This window comes from Salvelinus namaycush, chromosome 3, assembly GCF_016432855.1.
Source record: "Salvelinus namaycush isolate Seneca chromosome 3, SaNama_1.0, whole genome shotgun sequence".
Taxonomy (NCBI): Eukaryota; Metazoa; Chordata; class Actinopteri; order Salmoniformes; family Salmonidae; genus Salvelinus; species Salvelinus namaycush.
In genome coordinates, this window is record NC_052309.1 from 23,653,273 (window position 1) to 23,672,304 (window position 19,032).

The 19,032-nt window shown below is 41.2% G+C and overlaps 3 protein-coding genes across 3 annotated transcripts; 1 reads left to right on the top strand and 2 right to left on the bottom strand.

The window, feature by feature from the left end:
• The first annotated feature begins 788 nt into the window (after window positions 1–788).
• las1l (LAS1 like ribosome biogenesis factor) lies at window positions 789–6,198 on the top strand. The gene is made up of 14 exons (XM_038988882.1): window positions 789–823; window positions 944–1,098; window positions 1,308–1,433; window positions 2,946–3,015; window positions 3,182–3,263; window positions 3,447–3,614; window positions 3,711–3,757; window positions 4,187–4,296; window positions 4,426–4,511; window positions 4,674–4,880; window positions 4,966–5,113; window positions 5,230–5,561; window positions 5,676–5,826; window positions 5,959–6,198. The coding sequence occupies exons 1-14, from the start codon at window positions 815–817 to the stop codon at window positions 6,047–6,049; spliced, it is 1,782 nt and encodes a 593-aa protein (XP_038844810.1). The 5' UTR covers window positions 789–814; the 3' UTR covers window positions 6,050–6,198.
• A 344-nt stretch (window positions 6,199–6,542) lies between these two features.
• On the bottom strand, window positions 6,543–15,605 carry LOC120045092 (probable ribonuclease ZC3H12B). Its single transcript, XM_038989963.1, has 6 exons — window positions 15,246–15,605; window positions 12,186–12,982; window positions 11,902–12,041; window positions 11,288–11,522; window positions 11,096–11,202; window positions 6,543–10,998 (listed from the first exon to the last, which is right to left on the bottom strand). The coding sequence occupies exons 1-6, from the start codon at window positions 15,441–15,443 to the stop codon at window positions 9,563–9,565; spliced, it is 2,913 nt and encodes a 970-aa protein (XP_038845891.1). The 5' UTR covers window positions 15,444–15,605; the 3' UTR covers window positions 6,543–9,562.
• A 1,130-nt stretch (window positions 15,606–16,735) lies between these two features.
• shisa2a (shisa family member 2a) lies at window positions 16,736–17,717 on the bottom strand. Its single transcript, XM_038988241.1, has 2 exons — window positions 17,471–17,717; window positions 16,736–17,265 (listed from the first exon to the last, which is right to left on the bottom strand). Exons 1-2 carry the CDS (start codon window positions 17,715–17,717, stop codon window positions 16,736–16,738), a joined length of 777 nt encoding a protein of 258 aa, XP_038844169.1.
• Window positions 17,718–19,032: the final 1,315 nt, after the last annotated feature.

The following is a 19,032-nucleotide window of genomic DNA, read 5'->3' on the forward strand; positions in this document are numbered from 1 at the left end:
AGGATTTTGGGGGCCCTAAACAAAAACATTTCCCCCCTCTTGACATCGTTTTAGAGTTCATTTCCTGCAATTCTACACATTTTGCCATTGGGCGTAGAGGACATGTTGCAGTTTTAAATAAAATATGCTGCAATTCTACACATATTGCCACGAGGCAGAGGGAAGATTTTGCAATTTTATAACTAATTCCATGCAATTCTAGTAATTTTGCCATAGGTTGGAGAGACATGTTTGCCGTTTTTAATATGGATCTGAGTGAGTGACAAACAAAATCAATGAGGGCCCCCTGGTCGGTAATTTGACCATGATTACTACAAGTTTAGATAGCTGGCTAGACGAATTTACCTATCTAAAAATGTTTTGCTGACATGGTCTAATTGAGTGACTGCCAGTGACTGACATGAGAGAAAAACTGCTGATGCACAACCAAATTTCGAAATTGCACTTTGTGCATTCTACCTCTCATCAGCAAGTAGAGACCCCGACTGAGTTCCAAACAAAATGTTATTTTTTGTTTTTATTTTATCTGCGGGCCTACAAGAGGGGGGGGGCAGCCATCTTTGAGTAAGGCTTTAGCCTACATTCATGCGCAACACCCAAAAGGAGCCTATGACAATACATTACACACTATAATTGTATGATTGAATGGCAGACTAGATGTCAACTGTTAACTGTTAACTATTAACTATTTGCTTATTATTTCGTTGTTTTTTCTATTTATAGCATTATAATTTGGCGGGTGCAATAGCGGAACATTTCTGCGCGGTATCCGTTTCTTGGTGTTGCATTTAACCGACCCCACTCTAGTCTGTGGATGGTGTTGGTAGGTTAGCATTGGAACATTCCATTTTGGTTAGCCTAACTAGCTACATGTTTTGCATTAGAGCTAAATCAACTAGGTAAAAACTGTTTGTCTCTAATTGTCTTACTGTCGTTTCTTTAGCTGGTAAATATGAAGAAAAAAACAACAGAGAAAAAGGGCCATGTAGTTGCATGGATCAACAAAGCAGAATGGGACCAGGTGCTCGAGTATCTGTACTCAAAGGATTGTGCTTTACAAAAGTATGCATTACACCGAATATCGGCATGGAAGGGCAGGTAAGGCATACACGTATTTGATCTTCAGATAATGTTTTCCTGTTGCATAATTACTATTTTGTTAGCTAGATAATTGCAGAATAGTTGGTGTTAGCTTAGCTTGTAGCTAACGTTAGTTCGTGTCCAACTCATCCCACCACTGCTGTTTTCTGGTGGACAAAGCCGTTCCTGGATGAAAAATATTCACATAATTTGATTTATTTTTTCAGATTTGCCCACAACACTCCCATCGCTGTAGAAAGCACAGCAGACCTGGTCAGATGTCAAATACTTGACAGATCAGGAAAACTTGACGCTGACGACCTGGTCTTGCTTTATGGAACAGCACTCATGAGGTTGGAATCGCTTTTTTTAATGTTTAAATGTCCTCATACGAGTCAGGTCCATTGTTACATTTTCTCATGTGGCAGCATACTGTTGCAATCAATGATGTGTGTATATACAGTGCCAGTCAACAGTTGGACACCTACTCATTCCAGGGTTTTTATTTTTACTATGTTCTACATTTTAGAATAATAGTGAAGACATCAACTATGAAATAAAACACATGGAATTGTGGTAGCCAAAAAAGTGTTAAACAAATCAAAATAGATTTTAGATTCTTCAAAGTAGCCACCCTTTGCCTTGACAGCTTTGCATACTCTTGGCATTTTCTCAACCAGCTTCACGAGGAATGCTTTTCCAACAGTCCTGAAGGAGTTCACGCAAATGCTGAGCACTTGTTGGCTGCTTTTCCTTCACTCTGCGGTCCAACTCATCCCAAACTATCTCGGTTGGGTGATTGTGGAGGCCAGGTCATCTGATGCAGCCCTCCATCACTCTCCTTCTTGGTCAAATAGCCCTTACACAGCCTGGAGGTGTGTTGGGTCATTGTCCTGGTGAAAAACAAATGATAGTCCCAGTAAGTGCAAACCAGTTGGGATGGCATATCGCTGCAGAATGCTGTGGTTCGCCTACAGTCTCACAGACAGCGGTTGGAACCAAAAATCTCAAATTTGGACTTTCCACCGGTCTAATGTCCATTGCGCGTGTTTCTTGGCCCAACCAAGTCTCTTATTCTTATTGGTGTTCTTTAGTAGTGGTTTCTTTTGCAGCAATTCGACCATGAAGGCCTGATTTCACGCAGTCTCTGAACAGCTGATGTTGAGATGTCTGTTACTTGAACCATGTGAATCATTTATTTGGTCTGCAATCTGAGGTGCAGTTAACTCTAATGAATATCCTCTGCAGCAGAGGTAACTCTGGGTCTTCCTTTCCTGTGGCGGTCATGAGAACCATTTATCATAGCGCTTGATTGTTTTTGCGACTGCACTTGAAGAAACTTTAAAAGTTCTTAACATTTTCCGAATTGACTGACCTTCATGCCTTAAAGTAATGATGGACTGTCATTTTTCTTTGCTTATTTGAGCTGTTCTTGCCATAATATGGACTTGGTCTTTTACCAAATAGGGCTATCTTCTGTATACCACCCTTACCTCGTCTCAGCACAACTGTTTCCCTCAAACGCATTGAGGAAAGAAATTCAAGGCACACCTGTTAATTGAAATGCATTCCAGTTGACTACCTCGTGAAGCTGGTTGAGAGAATACCAAGCGTGTGCAAAGCTGTCAAAGGCAAAGGGTGGCTACTTTGAAGAATCTTGTTTAACACTTTTTTGGTTACATGATTCCATGTGTTATTTCATAGTGTTTATGTCTTCACTATTATTCTACAATGTAGAAAATAGTAAAAATAAAGAAAAACCGTTGAATGAGTAGGTGTCCAAACTTTTGACTGGTACTGTGTATAAAATAAAAAACGTGTTTTATTGATTCCTCTATTGGCTTGATTGATATTTTTCTCAATAGGTTTGTCAACTTAATCACAGAGCGTCAGCAGGGGAAAATTGCTCGTCCCCTCAGAAGGCTAGCCAGCAATGTGAGTAATTGAAAAAATATGTAATTCTTGCGTCATGATTAATAAATCTAATATTACATTTTCCTCTGCTCACTACACATGAAATGATCATGTCATCTGGGGGACCTCACTATACAGGTGATATAATAAAAACATGTATTTATTATTCCAATGGCTTTTTTAATAGTTGAAGATCCCTGAGTGGATTGTAAACCTCAGACATGACATTACCCACCGCAAGCTCCCTACCTTGAAATGGTGTCGCAAGGGTGAGCATGATCATGAACAAACAGATTTATTTTTCTCTTAAGAATTTCATAATCTCCGAGACCATGGGTTTTTATCCTCATCATCCTCAATAACAATATGATATCATTCCTACTTTCCATTGACTTTGGACTTTCTGCAGTGATCTTACTCTTAGTTGTGTTGATGTCTTTTCTATGTTGCAGGTTGTAAGTTTGTGCTGGAGTGGCTTCAGCAGGAGTACTGGTCCAGGCAGCTGGGCAGTGGGCTGGCTGAGAACTGGGACTCCCAGTCAGAGGGGGAGGATGGAGAAGAGGAGCTTCAGAGACAGGAGGATGAGCTCATCACCAGACAAAAAGAAATTGAATCCTACAGTAAGTTAGAAACATTTGAACACTTTAGACGCCGCTTATTACCGAGTTACATTTTTCAAACGGTTTTTAAAACAGCTTTTTTTTTTTTTTTTTCAGAGAAGGCACGAGAGTTATTGATATCTTTTGAAAAGGAGCAGTTTCAGGTATTTGCATTACCCTTTGCCGTTTGTTTGTTACATTTTTATATTGATTTGTGAAATCCCTTAACGGCAGGATTGTTAGGTTTATTTGCACTGTATGCCATGTACGTCAGAAATGTATGTGAATCGTGCATAATCAACATCAAGGACGATATGGTTGTGGGAAGTCCAAGAAAGAACATTTAATCACAATTTATAACCACGTAATAATTTTCCTATGATTGTGAGACTTGCCCACTCAACTCAACCCACTATATTAGAGGGTGAAGACGTCTGTTCTCTAGTCTGCACAGCATCTCCTCTTCCATCTATAAATTAGGGCCTCTCAAGATAGGCATTTTGTTATTGACATCACTCTTGAGTGATTGGGTTTTCTCTACTGCCAGAAATGTTTATAGCGTATGGTGGTCATTACTCTTTTCTTTTGTTTAGACGTTTGAAGGATTTCTAGAGGAGGACAAACAGGTGAGCTTGTGGCCAGAACCCTCTGCAGACATGAGCTGGATCCTTGCCCAGATCAAGCACTTTGCCCTAGAGTCTAGGTCAGTTAACACATTTATTGGTATTGCAGTGATTGTCAAATCCACAAACTGCATCCGATTGTATTCCACAAGAATAACGTAATTTAAATAGCAAAGCTCCGGGCCCTCATTGTTCTTTTTCCCATATAGTGAAATACTAACAGATGCATTGATTGAGGATGGATTCATGGTTCCAACCATTGAACAACTGGTGTCACTTAGTGTCGACAACTCAGGTAAGACTGGGATTAGGTAGATTTCCTCCCAATACATTTCTTAAAATAAGTGTGTGTAAATCCCATGTTGATTTTATTAAGATGTTGTAAGACTGGGAACATGTTAAAAATACTGTAAGCCATACACTTCCCTGAGTGACTAGAATGCCTTTGTTTTTGAAGATGCAGACCCCACTGCTCCCCACCTTCCTCGAGTTGTCCTGCGTTTCTGGCTGCCCCTCCTGAAGGATCTCAACTCTCAGCTCTTCATTCATCTCCTCCTGGAGAAACTGTTTGTGGAGCTGCAGCAGCTCTCTGAAGACGACCAGAAACACAGATCATTCTACATCGCTGGGTGGATTTCTGAGGTCATCCTCTGCAACTCCAACAGTACGATCATTTTCTACCCCAATAACTCAATGTAAATACAAAACTGTGCTGGATTTACTGATGTGGATTCATTTTGTTTCTACAGAGAATGAATACCATTATGAATCGAAAATCCAGAGGAAAGCCAGACTGAAGGACAAGATCTTTATGAAACGCATCCAGCTGAGGTGGCAGCAACTCCTTGCAGCATGTCTGAATGCTCCCTGCGTGGCCACGCCTCACCTGCTCCAGCAGTAAGTGACTTCATAATGTACATACATCACTTACTGTGTTCTCTACTGTGTTGTACCAGCTTATGAAATATCATTTGCCATTATGTTTGAAAATGACTTACTGTTTGAACTTTTAGGATCCTGGAGGACATGGAACATCCGATACCCTTGGACACCCGACAGAAGCTACTCAGACTGAGCAGTATCTACACTCAGGGGGCAGACTCAGGGTGTGATCCTCCCATGGAGCACTCAGGCCAGCCTAGCGGTATCTACACCCTGGAGAGCCTGCATGAGAGGCTGCGGGTGCAGTCCAGACGCCAGGTCTACATGATGCACCCAGGAACCGTGTCTGACTCACGCAAGGCCCTGCCAGAGAGGACCGAGGACTTCCAAGAGCACCTAAGCCCAGATGTCCTGGCTGAGAGGGCCGCAGAACTCAGGGGTTCTCCCTGGCAAGTTTGCACAGGTCAGTTCAGTTGTCATGCCAATTTGCAGAACATGAATCTGATCATCTGATTCCACAATATTTCATTAGAATATAACATTTTATCTAAATAGGTTTGTTTTCTCACCTGTTTAGACAAAGTCCAGTGGAAGAACTATCCTCTTGGGAAAGTTCCAGGCCAGTCAGAGGACCCTTCCTGCCTAATGGTAGATAACTTCTCTACCATTATGGTGTTTGACCAGCAGGTGGAAATGGAGAATGCCACTCAGCACAATGCGCATGCAGGGTAAGAAACAAAATAAAGTTATACTATATATCTGTAGGCATCCATAGAAATAAAAGTATGAGTAAGTAAGATCAACCATCACTAAGCAATTATACTTAATCTGATCAGTAATGTTTCTCTTAATCTCTCCAGTGTCTCAATGCCACACAGAGTCACCACGGATGGGCTTCTCTGGACACACAATGACATCAGCAAATTGAAAGCTGGCCTGCAACTGTTTTAAACAAATATGCCAATACTGTAAAATAAAGGCCTTCACTGTCATTGATCTTCATCTGCAAACACATTGTATTGTTTCTGACATGCCAAAAGCATTTATTTTATTTTTCTTCCAGCAAAGGCACGTGGCAAATAAAATTAGAGTACCCAAGACATTGTATCACGTTCTTTTGATTTAAATATTAAATTCCATCTTACTTGCAAACAGAAGGTTCCTGAATCCATGTTATGCCAATTATAATTGGCTAATTCTTATGAATTTATAGTCAGAACAGTGTTCTGGAAATCTAGTGGCACAAATAAATCAAATCAAAGTTTGTCACATGCACAGGACACAGTACCATTTAAATTCTTACTTACAAGTTCTTATTACAAAGGTGACTAGTTTCAGCAGCCATCTGAACCCCTCTGCTGGCCCTTGGATGGGGGACTGCTGTAGAATATCAAAATTCCGTTGGACATCTGAAAGAGAACACTTGACACGGCCAACAAAATAACACTGTATAAACATAGTCTTGCTTTATTTGAGGAAACAAACACTTCGTCATTGAGACTTACATTTTGTTTGAGCCAACAGACCCAAAGAGTTCATGTTTTGTCTTTTGGTAATTGTTTTGTCACTTAAAACAATTTTAAAAGCAATGCATTTAATTCAACATAGAATAGAACAAACTACTGCAGCTCATAACACACGGCCTAGTTGTCAACTCACTCTTATAACCCTTTTACATTGCAAAACAACAATACAAGACAGTTCAATTTAACTTTAGGACATGAGAGCTGCACTAATTCACAAATCTGACTTTGTAAGCGCATTTATCATTCATAATAGCGCACATCAATATTGTTTTTGCTGTAAATCTCATAGTACCTGAGAATTTATATTGTGGGTGTATGAGAATCTACCATTTCAGGTAAGCTGATATATTTAGAACACAATTCAAGGTTAATCTACACATTGGAAATATCTAGTTTTCAAACATCTACCTGCTGTGTTCAATTCCAACAAAATCAACTGCAAGTTGCTCAGACCACCAATATCAGACTGAAATCAGTCATCGCAAACAGGCCTATCTTGTAAATTCAATGTAATTACAAAGGCTCACAGCAAAAATACAATTTCTCATTTGAAACAATAGAATTTAAACCAATATTCTCTCACATGCTTTAAAATACTTAAGGCTAGATCAAGTGCCATTGGTGAGAGTGCCAGATTTCTAAAGTAAACCACAAATCAATAGTTATAATCTTGTCACCAAAAAAGGGGGTTATCCATCAAATATTTTTCACAGGTTATACCCATGTCCAATCAGTCCAATCAGAGGTAATTGACGCTGTCTCATAAATACTAAATCATACTAACACACCGTCACTCGGCTTTACTGTGGCAGTAGCCTAAGAGTTGAATATAGTATTATGTGGGTCAACATTTTTTTTTAAAAAGTATTTATTTAATAAATAACCCCCTAAGTATCGTAACCCAAGCATATATGACTGACATTGCAACCTATTCAGTTTTCTGTGCAGCAATTAAAAGTTAACCAGTTTTGGCATGTTTTTCAATACGTCAATGTCAATGCATTTAAATATAGATGGTATCAACACAGGAATAGAGCAGATATGGATAAAAAGTTAGAGGGGTCACATTTTTTACCAAGCTGCTTGGGTTACAACACAGCAAAAAACATTGATGCAACAAGTTAAATAGCGCATTGAAACAGTACAATGAGTGGTCATTTCAGTATTAATACATACAGAGAAAGGACACAATGCTTACAGCTGCACACAGGGTATCTATGCACTTCCATGTAGCGCGTAAGTATCCCTGTAAATAAACTACTGTGCCCAGTAAGAAAAAGTACATACCAATGGGCTACTCCCAGTGACACACAGTGTCACAAACATTATGGCATTGTATTTTTTTTTCTTAAATAAAACTTTTTTTAATGATACTGTACATTTCATAAATATATTTTACAATCAAGAAATAGATACAATTTGTATCAACAAACAAAGGTCATTTCTAGACATTTTAGGCTTTGTTGTTTGCGGCACTTCAAAATGGGAGGGGGGGGGGTCTCTCTTCTACTCTCATCAAAAATATGAAACATGCACGTCATGTCAAAATAAACAAAATACTAACGTGCATTAGATATGGCCCAAGACCTTGATTTCAGATCATATTTTACTCACTGAGAAAAGAAACAATTCCATAAGTCTTTAGAAATGATATTATAACCAACACATTTCACATCATAATGAAACCTTTCAAACGTGAGGGGAAAAGGTAGGCACGCAAACTGTAAGCCAAATGCCAGAAACAACCCTGACGGCAGCCTCGCATTCTGAGTGTTTCACAGGAAGAAACATTTAGGCAGTGTGTCACACCTTCTCATGAAGAGACAACAGGCCCAACATGGCCTGCTCTTAGTTCATGAAAAAACAAAAGTCAACAAAGCCCCAAAATTCTTTTGGGCAAATAACATTCAGAAATGTTTTTTTGTTTTCTTTACATGGGTTGTCTCTCAGCATTAATAAGGAAACGGATGCTTTTCTTTAAAGCATTTTGCCGAAGAGACTTCACCAGTTCCTTAGTAAATACAAATAAGTCATGTTAGACACAATGGAAGTGCCATTCTGTGCCATTAAGTCACATGCCAGGTCCCAATCATATATACACATGCTCAAAATGATCCCAATAATGTCCATGTAACACAGTTACATTAATGTAACTAATCAACACAGCAAGCCATACAATATACCATAGAAAAGGCTTACAACACTGGTGTGATGTTACACTACTATCCAATCAATTGTCTGCATCAAAACTATAATCGCTTTATAATGACAAGGTCAATTATCTATCTTTTTGGCATTATTTCAGCAGCTTTGAAATGGCTTTCATGTGTCATATGAGCACAGGTGTTTTAAGTCTGATCTTTCCCAGTTCTAGTTTGGCTTGCTTATATACGTGCACTCACAAGTTCTACCAAAATAGTAGCTTTGTAAAGTGAGATTGAGAAAATATATATAATTCTAAATACTTACAGTGCTTAACATTTAAAAAGCAAGAGAGACTGACCTCAACAACATTAGGATATTCATTGAAATCCATTAAACAATGACTGGAGAAGTGAGGTCATTCAGATATAAGGCCATTAAAATGTCAAAGTTCATGCTCTGAGGTATGGTTGCACTCACTTCCCTCTGTCTTTTACCACAAATCATTGCACAATAAACAACAAAGTCACATAGTATTTACATCAGTGTCAGATATGCACAATATTATCTAGGTATAGTGAACTAATTCCTCACTGTATCAAATGATAGATGGCTACGTTTAAATTCAAATACATAATCTTACCATCAGTCAAAGTTTCCCTTACATTTGATTATAATGATTTTGGGTTTCTGAATTTCATGAGGAGAAATTGTTTTGATGACAATCAAATAACTTCAAATATAGAATACTAATACTATTCAGACAATTGTAGCTTCAAAAATAAAATAAAAACACTTAATGGCAAGACCTCAGCTTCGTGACAATGACAGCAGCGAGTTGTTGTGGGTCCGTTAGATGAGGGTTTTTCTCCATGACAGAGTGCACCACGAAAGCGGGGAAGATGTTGCAGAGGTTGCGGTATGTTTGGTACTGGTGCTCTGGGATGACATGGCGCTCGGCTTGAGGCGGGTTCTCCCACGGAGACCTCCAGATCTGCTCCATCTTGTCAGGCATGCTGCGGACCATCACCCGCTCACAACACGGCTGCATCAGGCTGTTACTCAGGGGGTACGAGTGGTATCCATAGGATTCACTGCCGCAGGGCAGCGGGTCCCAGCTGGCATGCTGCTCGCGGCACAGTGGGGGTCTCCGCTGCCTCATGGGGTTACTCTCGTACAGCCTGGAGTCTGAGATGCTGTCCATGCGTGTCATGCCCAGGGAGCGTCCCGGTTGCGAGGACTGTGACGGGAGGACATTCTGAGGTAAGGGGTAGTCCCCTGGGCAGCTGGACCTGGCCCCAACAGCAGGGTGCTGGACATGCGGTGCCAGGTGGGATATGGACTGCTTCCTGCTTGGACCCTGCTTAGGCTCCTCAGGGCCATAGCTCTGCACTCGGGTCAGGGCCTCGTGGTGGAACCCCCCATGGGAGAAGGCCTGGAGTCTGCTCTGTGCAGGAGACTGCTGCCCCTTTATGCTCTCATCCAGGCTACTGTCCACTGAGCTCATGTATAATTCCCCATAAGAGGAGAAGGAGTCACTGTTAGAGTGGCTGAGGCAGGGCTCAGGGCAATGCTGGCTGGGATTTCGCTGATAAATCCCATGCTCATGCTCCATGCTACAGAAGCTGTCCACGTTGTGCATGCTGCTCATGCTCATGTTAGAAAAATCACTAAGCATAGAGTAGTATCCGTGGTCTGTGCTCACAGAATCGTACTTAGGAAACTGTTCACTGTAAGTGACAGAAGCACCATGGCTGTTGGTGACTAGGATGGGTGGGTGTGGGTACTGTACACTAGACATGTGCTCCAGGGAGCTGTGGGTGAACTGGAGGGAGCCGGGTACTGGGCTGCTGGCTGATCGAGTGTTCAAGGCACCAGCCCCGTGGCTCTTGGCAGGCTGCATGGTGGGCACACTGAGGGCAGACACGAGGGAAGGCACAGAATTTGCCTCAGGCTTACGGACAGCAGACAGTCTCTCCTCTGGCTCGCAGGCCACTGAGCGGATGCTGGGATCAGACTGGCGCTTGGGGGCCACACGTTTAGCCTCAGAGCCACTGTCCCCCTTAGCTGTGGTGGGTCCAGTGCCACACTTGGCCAGGGCCCCCTCGCTCATTGTCTTTACAGCAGACAATTTGGCAAACGCTCTCAGTTCATCAGCCACTGACCGCTGAGGCTGGTTTGCACGCTCTGGGTGATAGTACTTGCACTTATGTCCATAAGTGCATTTTTTCCCTGTTTAAGGTGATATAAAAGAGAGCACAAGTTAAACAATATTGACATCAGCAGTACAACCACAAGAATACAATCATAATTTGTTGAGACAACCTACCATATGGACAGGGTTGCTTTTTGTGCTCTGGAACAACAGGACGCTTGCGGAGGAAATTCTCTAAACTTGGACCATGTCTTCCTAAAGGATCATCAGGTGGCATGAATCTGAAACATAAAACGAGAATATGCTTAGTCATTCTGTAGTTAATTATACTCCCTACCCAAGTCGCTGAGGGCTCTGATGACTTACTTATCATTGACAAACGAGTACATCAGCAGCCGCTCCTCTATGAACTTCTTCCACTCTGGCTTCTCATTCTGTAAGTCCCTGTAGTTGTCATTTGACACAATAATGCCATCAGAGTCACAGGCCAGCTTCACTATGAAGCGATCATCATAGCACACCACTCTCCTTCCCTGGACTCTTCTAGATGGGGTGAACACTAGGATCTTTTCTTTCTCTAGCTTCCGCAAAATGTCTTGGTCTGTGAAAAGAAAAGCATTAAATCAGTGAAGAACAGCAGTGTACAAATTGTTACATAGAACTATGTAGGCCTATGTACCTGTGGTTTCACACTGACATTTTCACATGCATTGCATTTGAAAACAAACTCAAATTAATTGTGGCTAAACATTTATCCAAACTCATGTTATTGCTTATTCAAAATTATATACTTTAAATGTTAGTTATTTTTCTAACTGTGGGTCGTGCTTTTTTTGCATGGGGAAAATGGAGCTCAATGTCCAAACATGTTGATTAATAAAGCACACACACACAGATACCCCCCACCCCTCCCCCAACACAGACACAATTTTTAGAAAACATCTTGTCTAATGTGGCTAATTGAAGTAGAGCTTTAGTACCTGTAATGGGGGCGTCAGGTCTCGACTGCTCTTTCCTCCAGGCAGGAACAAACACTGTGATGTCTTTGTGTCCTTTCTCCACAAACCAATCAACAGCCAATTGGATACCAAGGCAAGAGAAAACCTCTTTGTTTCCATGGCTACAAAACAAAACAACACAACCAAATCTAGTAAAAGGTCTGCTTGTAAAGCTAATTCAATTACAGCCATAAAAAACAGACGGTTCAGAACATTCTGCATGAGGCGAGATTTGTTTTGATTGTGTGCGTCTAATAGAGACTTACCTCATCGCCACATTCGATCCATCAATGACGATAGGCCTGAGATTATCATAAGGATCCACAGAATCATCTTCAAGTGACACCTCCGGACTGACAGCCTCTTTGACACAGGGGCCTCCACGGGAGACGAATGTGCCGGTGTTACTGCTGGCTTGAACCTCCGGTTCTCCTTTATTACCAAGCCTTACAAGCTCAGCCAGAATGTCATTGATAAGGGCAGCAGCCCCTAACTTGTTCAGCACTGTCTCCACCTGTTCACCTGAGTATCCCAGCTTCAAGGCAAACTCCATCTTGGTTTGGTACTCCTTGTCGCTGCCATGTTTGAGCACTGCAGCGGCCTTGGTGTCTTCAATGCGGAGCTCTGGTAGAGTGCAGCTCTGGGAGAAGCTGGGCCGGTCCAGGCATGGAGAGCGACAGAGCTGCCGGTGAGGCTTGGTGGCACTGAAGTGCTCTTTCCTCTTACAGCCGCCGCTGTTCAGCTGCAGCTGATGCTGCTCCTCTGACTCGCTCTCTGAGCTGCTTCCCTCCTCAGACTCCCCACTGTGCTGCTGGGCCTCAGTCAGCTCAGGGGCCTCTTCCCTGCATGGGTGTTTCTCCATTTTGATCTTCTCCACCATCGACCATGCCGTCATCACGTTCCTCTCGCCACCGGAGATGTCCACCACATGCTCCCTCACCTCCACCACAGCCTGAGAATCATACTCGATGGCTGACTTCAGTGCAGCCAGCTGTATGTGTAAAGCCAACGTTAGACGCTCTCTCTTTCGGTGAGCTGGCGAAATTAAGGACACTATGTAATCCTGGAGGAAAACAAAGGGTAATTGTCAATAAATCACCAAACTGGCCAAATGTCATCCCTGTCTACAAGTACAAGATTCAATGCATGTCTAATTCATGTGTAAATGTTAAGTATGGCCTCAGAGCTCCGCATGAAGGCCGCATGAGGCCCCTGAACTCCGCATGAAAAGTAAAAACTGGAATGGTGCAATGCACCAGACTCTTCAATAAATTGATGTGTCAATGTTAATTGTATCCGTCCCTGTTCAAATAAAATATAAATCTTATCCATTGTCATTGACTTAATGTAAAGGCTGAGATGCATGAGATTACATGAGCATTTAAACAATAAATATGCATACAGACCCAAGTGCTTTAAAACAAATGGAAACGGATTGCATGTGCTCCTGAAACCGGTACTTCCCCAGGTCTTGCAGATAGTAGATAGCTAGCTACTTCCATTAGTGCTTCAAGAGGCTCAGCCCATGAAATGGGTTGCCTAGCAACACAGCCCTGTCATCAGCTAACTGCTTTTTAGCAGTCACGACTAACAGAACACAGTCCATCTTTCTCTAGGTAGCCCGGCAAACATGGTTAACGTAGCATGCCTCAAAATTTGAGATTTACAATGTAAAACACTAGTAATATAAGACGCATAAATCAATGTAAGAAACAGACACAACAAAAGCATTAATTCAGTACATTGCTACATATTTCCCCCAGTTTTATACAGATTGTATCCTAACCACCACATTGTCAAGAGCCAAAGCTAAGGGAAAAATAGACATTTGATAATCACATAAAAACAGAAAATGTCCATCTCTAGTAGTCTTTCTATGGTGTTCTTCTATCAAAGGGTAAACATAATATAATGAGCCTTATGCTTATGATGAGCCTAAAGGTTTTATTTACTTACTTAGAGAGCCTAATTATTTCCCCACCTCATATCAAAGAAAGTGAGAGTCAAGACTCTATAGAAAACATAAGATAATAGAGTAGATCTGGCCTGAGAAAGTGGTGGAATGAAACTACTGTACTTGATCCTTAGAACAAATATAGCTAGGCTATACATGATATGAACAATAACAAAAGTGGCAGATTATTTTCAGATGCCCTCACAACATCAACACAAAGACATTTGTGTATATGTAGGAAACCTGGTAGCTAACCCACACAACAATACCGATGTGTTGGAATTTCCTGGCACTACATGGCATAACAGCAAAGAAGCCCCATCCTTTTCCCCCTCCACAGAACAGGCTGAGACACAGCAAGGCCACTAGACTAAAGCACTGCACATGCACAGGCTTGTGCAGCCCTGTCTCATAGCAACAAGTGGAACATGTGCCTTCAGAAGCACTAGATGGTTGGTCAAGCTGAAACGTAAATGGATGCTGAGGCCCCACAGCGAAACTGCAAAGTACAGATATGCTGCAGTAATGGAGGTTTCTAAAGCACACAACACCATGAGTAAGTCAAAACTATGTCAAATAAGGGGTCATTTAAGTAGCTATGATGAGGTTTGCAACATTAGTGCGAAATGTTCGTAGCTGGTGCTGCTTACAGAATGAACGTTAGACACCAATGAATCGGTTCTAAGGTGAGCTAATACTGATTAGATAGATAGCAAGATCCTACGAGTTTATTTAGCACATTTGGCATCATGTTTCAGCAACATTCGTGCAAAGGGTAGCTAGCTGGGCTAGTTAATACTACTAGCTAGCTCACAATCATATCAAAGATACAAATACCTGTAATCATATTTCCCATACATTACTGGTAACGTTAACGTCGTTGGCTAGATGAGATCGAGACCTGTAGACACTAGCTAGCTAACACATTAGCTGAAAAGCGTCCAACAGAAATGAACCACATCATTTAGGTCAATTTTGGCACTGTAAAAATGGCATCTATTCAGAGCAAAAAAAATGCTCAAACAAGTTGTATAGCACTAGCTAACTACGTTTGCGAAGTAGCTAACGTTAGCTACTATTAGCTAGTTAGCTAAGAAGGTAGCAGTAACGTTAGTTAACGTATACTAGCTAGCTAACGTTAGCAACATAATACTGAAAACAAAAAGGGCAGTACGTTACATGTAAACATGTAACTCTAGTCAGACGTTACCAACTCCACTACAACAACAGATGAGCTTAATAGGCTAACGTTAGTTAGTACTAGTTAGCTGCAAACATTAGCCTGCTAGCTAGCGAACGTTACTCTCCAGTCCAGAGATAGATAGACTGTTAACCACAAAGCATATGTTAACGTCCCAAAAAAGTTACATACTTTTGCCTTGGTGCAGTCATCTTCCTCGCCCTCTCCGACACGAACTATGATTATATTGCTGGTGCTGACATTTGCGCTGTCGCAGTTTGACTCAGCGGATCCGTAGCTGACCCTCACCCGGAAAATACGCTCAATGTGCTGGATGGAGCGGTGAAGCAATGGGCCTGCATTTGCGGGCACTGCCAGCTCCAAAACCATTTATTATGATAAATCAACGACTCACGAATACAACGCACTCAGCTGTCTAACGAATTGCTTAGCTGTGGTATTTTGTTCAGAATGTAGTAAAGTAGATATATTTAAGTTATATAGCTAGCTAGCTATTACAGTCTATTCACGAACATTACAGCTAGCTAAATATCATTCATCATCCCCTCCCTTCATCATTTCTGACAGCCTCCCACATACTGTCTCTTAGCAACAAGTAGGACGCCCTCTGACGCCGATTCCGTGCAATGTCTGCTAAACTAAAAATAAACATTCTGGGGCCGTTCCAGGTCGTCTTTTTGCAATCCCGCTGCATAAGGGATCATATTTTAGAATATCTGCAGAAGGAATTACCACCTCATTAAGCCAGTCTACTTTAATCAACACAGACTGTTTTAACTGCATATTCAATTTGGTTATTTATTTTCAGCAAACTTTAAAAAGTATTAGCTGACTCAAGTGGCTTTAAATATCTTAATAACTCTGGGTTTGGTGGGCATTGCATCTACAGGCTGTTATCATTTGAAATGTGCATGTCTTACTAAATACTACCCCCCATCCCTTATTATCTAGGCTACTGTATCACAATGTCCTATGTAAAACTGTTTTTAGCCTCGACACTAATGACTGTCATAAGGTAGTTGATTATCTGTGCGCATCCTCTGAACCCCAAGCTGTGCCCTCCTATGTACTTATCCTTCACTTCCCCCAACTAATTTTCAAGAGATTACCACAATCCCCTCTTTACTTAGGTTTATTCAGAGATTGCAACCTCCATCCATTGTCCTTCCCTCCCGCTGTTTTTCCCCACACACCAGTAAGTACACTCTTTTGAAAACATCTGGGATACATCACAAAAGACTTCAACTCCAAATCTTCTGGCCATCCTGAAGACAAAGCTTGTTTGCAGCCCAAAACATTGGAAGACTATTGTTCTAGCATTCTATCATAGTACCCATACGTAAAAAGCGTCTTCGAAATAGCATATTAGCATATTATTAACTTTGCAATATCATGAGTAGGCCTACTTTTGACAATATAGGCCTATGGGATGATTGTCATGCTATGTATTAGTCACTATAGTACAGTGGGATTTTAGACTGTTTGGAATCCTTATTACAGAATCAGAGTTAAGACTTAAGACAAAAAAAAGTAAGAAAAATACATTTTATTTACACTCATAAATATACACTAATAAAGATTCCATAAATACCTCTTAGACAAGGCAAGTGGGCACTCACAAATGACTCATGTGGCAAAAAGGTGTCCATAGTGTAATCGCCTCATATTGTGACACCTGTGTACAACTGTTCTGTGTGCATTGGAGCCTGAGGGATGGAATGGACCAGTTGGTGTCCGTACATTGAGCGGTTTTCTAAGAATGGAGCCATTAGCAAAGTGTGCTCTGGGGGCATCCCATAGTTTAGATATGGCTGATAGAATGGACCAGGGGGCTGCGGATGAGGCACATACTGGTTAGACTGTGTGCTTGAAACAGGGTATCCATTATTCAAAGGCGCAACATACATGTTTACGTTGACATCAGTGCCAGGAGTGGAGGTGGTTGGTTGTCTTGGGGGTGCCAAGGTTGATCTTCCTGTTGAGCTGGAACTAGACTGGCGAGATGGAGTCATGCTCTCTGGAGATGGCCCTCCAGATTCCAACAGGCTGGTCTGGAAGGGTGCTGATGCATTTTGACGATCCTGTGCCTTTGGCTTTAGGCACTGGCAGCAACATATGGACACAATGGTGCCAAGTAGCACAAAGGACAGAAATGTGCTCACAACTATCACAAATGGCAAGTAGGCGGGTACTGGAGGGGAAAAAAGATAGAACAAAATGTAAATGCTGAACCACAAACCACGATCGATGAATTGTATACATTGAACCAAAATTACTATGCCTGCTATTTACTTCTAACAGAAATGCTTTAACCTTTCCAAGGGAGAGATAATTTAGCCATTACAGTTTAAATGTTGAATAAACCAAAAATAGAAAATGTTGACACAAAATCTTACCCGTTGGTGTCATGTTGATTGTGTTATCGTTTTCAAATTCAAAAAATTCTTCCAGGTCACAGGAGCTCTGATCCAGCCTCGCCTCCACAGCCGTGCAACAGTAGCGGAGCGCACAGGTCCCACAGCAGTACTTTGCGTCCCGGCCGTCATACTGCTCTGGACACTGGAAGCCCTTGTGCCAGATCTTGTAAGAGTCGGACCAGCCATGGCAATACTCTCCTGAGCTGGCCACAATATGTTTGTGCATCAAAGAGAAAAATAAATACAAAGCAACTAAAAAACGCATCTTGTATGACAGGAAAAACCCCCACACCCAATTGGTGAAACAGTTGTTTGGAGCTTCAAAAAGTTCAAATCAAAAGCCCAATGACATGCTCACAATTGGGAAGAAAATGGTCAATGAAATATCAACAACAATTCAATGAATGAAAAAAATGATGTGATCCTGTCAATGGTCAAGTGGTGAAGCAAGGCAGATCTGTGACCATAATGGGAGTATGTGGCTATTTCACCTCTGTTTTATCCTCTGCCCCCCTCCCTCACACCTATTGTGTGCCTAATATGGGAGGGGCTTGATACATTACTTTGCTAATTTCATGTAGGTCTGCCCCAGGCCAAGACCTGTCTGCACTTTTGGATAAGGAGACAATACTATATGGGCTAATAGGCTACTGGACATTTTTTTTCCAATGTTCATTCAAATTCAACCAGCCTTACTCAATTAGATATTCAAAATAGCAATGTGAGGTCTGGGTGTTATGTGTTACCTTGCATATTTCTTTGAAAAGTTGTTGGAAGAAAATGGAGAGGTCTGCATTCAGTGCAAACAAAAATAAAGTGAGGAGTTGAGGGAGGGAGCATGTGTTTGATACTACAATGTAGACTTTCAATCTTTAAAACTAATGATATATACCCTCTGATTCTTGAAGAATATAACTAATAAATGCCTCATGACCTTACTTCAACTGTCATACACCATCAAAACTTCAAATATAACCTCAAATCAAAGGTTATTGGTAGCGTACACAGTTTAGCAGATGTTACAGTGGGTGCAGCTAGATGCTTGTGTTACTAACTCCTAACAATGCAGTAAAAATGTCAAACAAGTACACAAATAATAATAATCCAATACTAAAAAAGAAGAAATCAGGAATGTTAGGACAAATCCAGTTAACAACCCAAATAACACTGTATCAGTAATCCAAATGCATGCTGTGTATATACACCAGAAAGATATACTAAGAATGATATGTACAGCAGTAGATACAGTATATTACAGTGAGCTATGTTAAGAATCCGGTATATAAATACAGGCGGTGTATATAAACATTGTAACAAAAATGCAATGTACAGTAGTAGATATATAAGAATGAGCTATGTGAAGAATACAGTATATGAATGAGAATCCAGTATATAAATAAGAATCCAGTTTATAAATATGCGGTGAGTATTAACAGTGTAACAAAAATGCAATGTACAGTTGTAGATATATTTGAATGAGCCATATGAGATTACAGTATATGAATATGCAGTGTGAAAAACAGTATAAAATAAACGGTCCA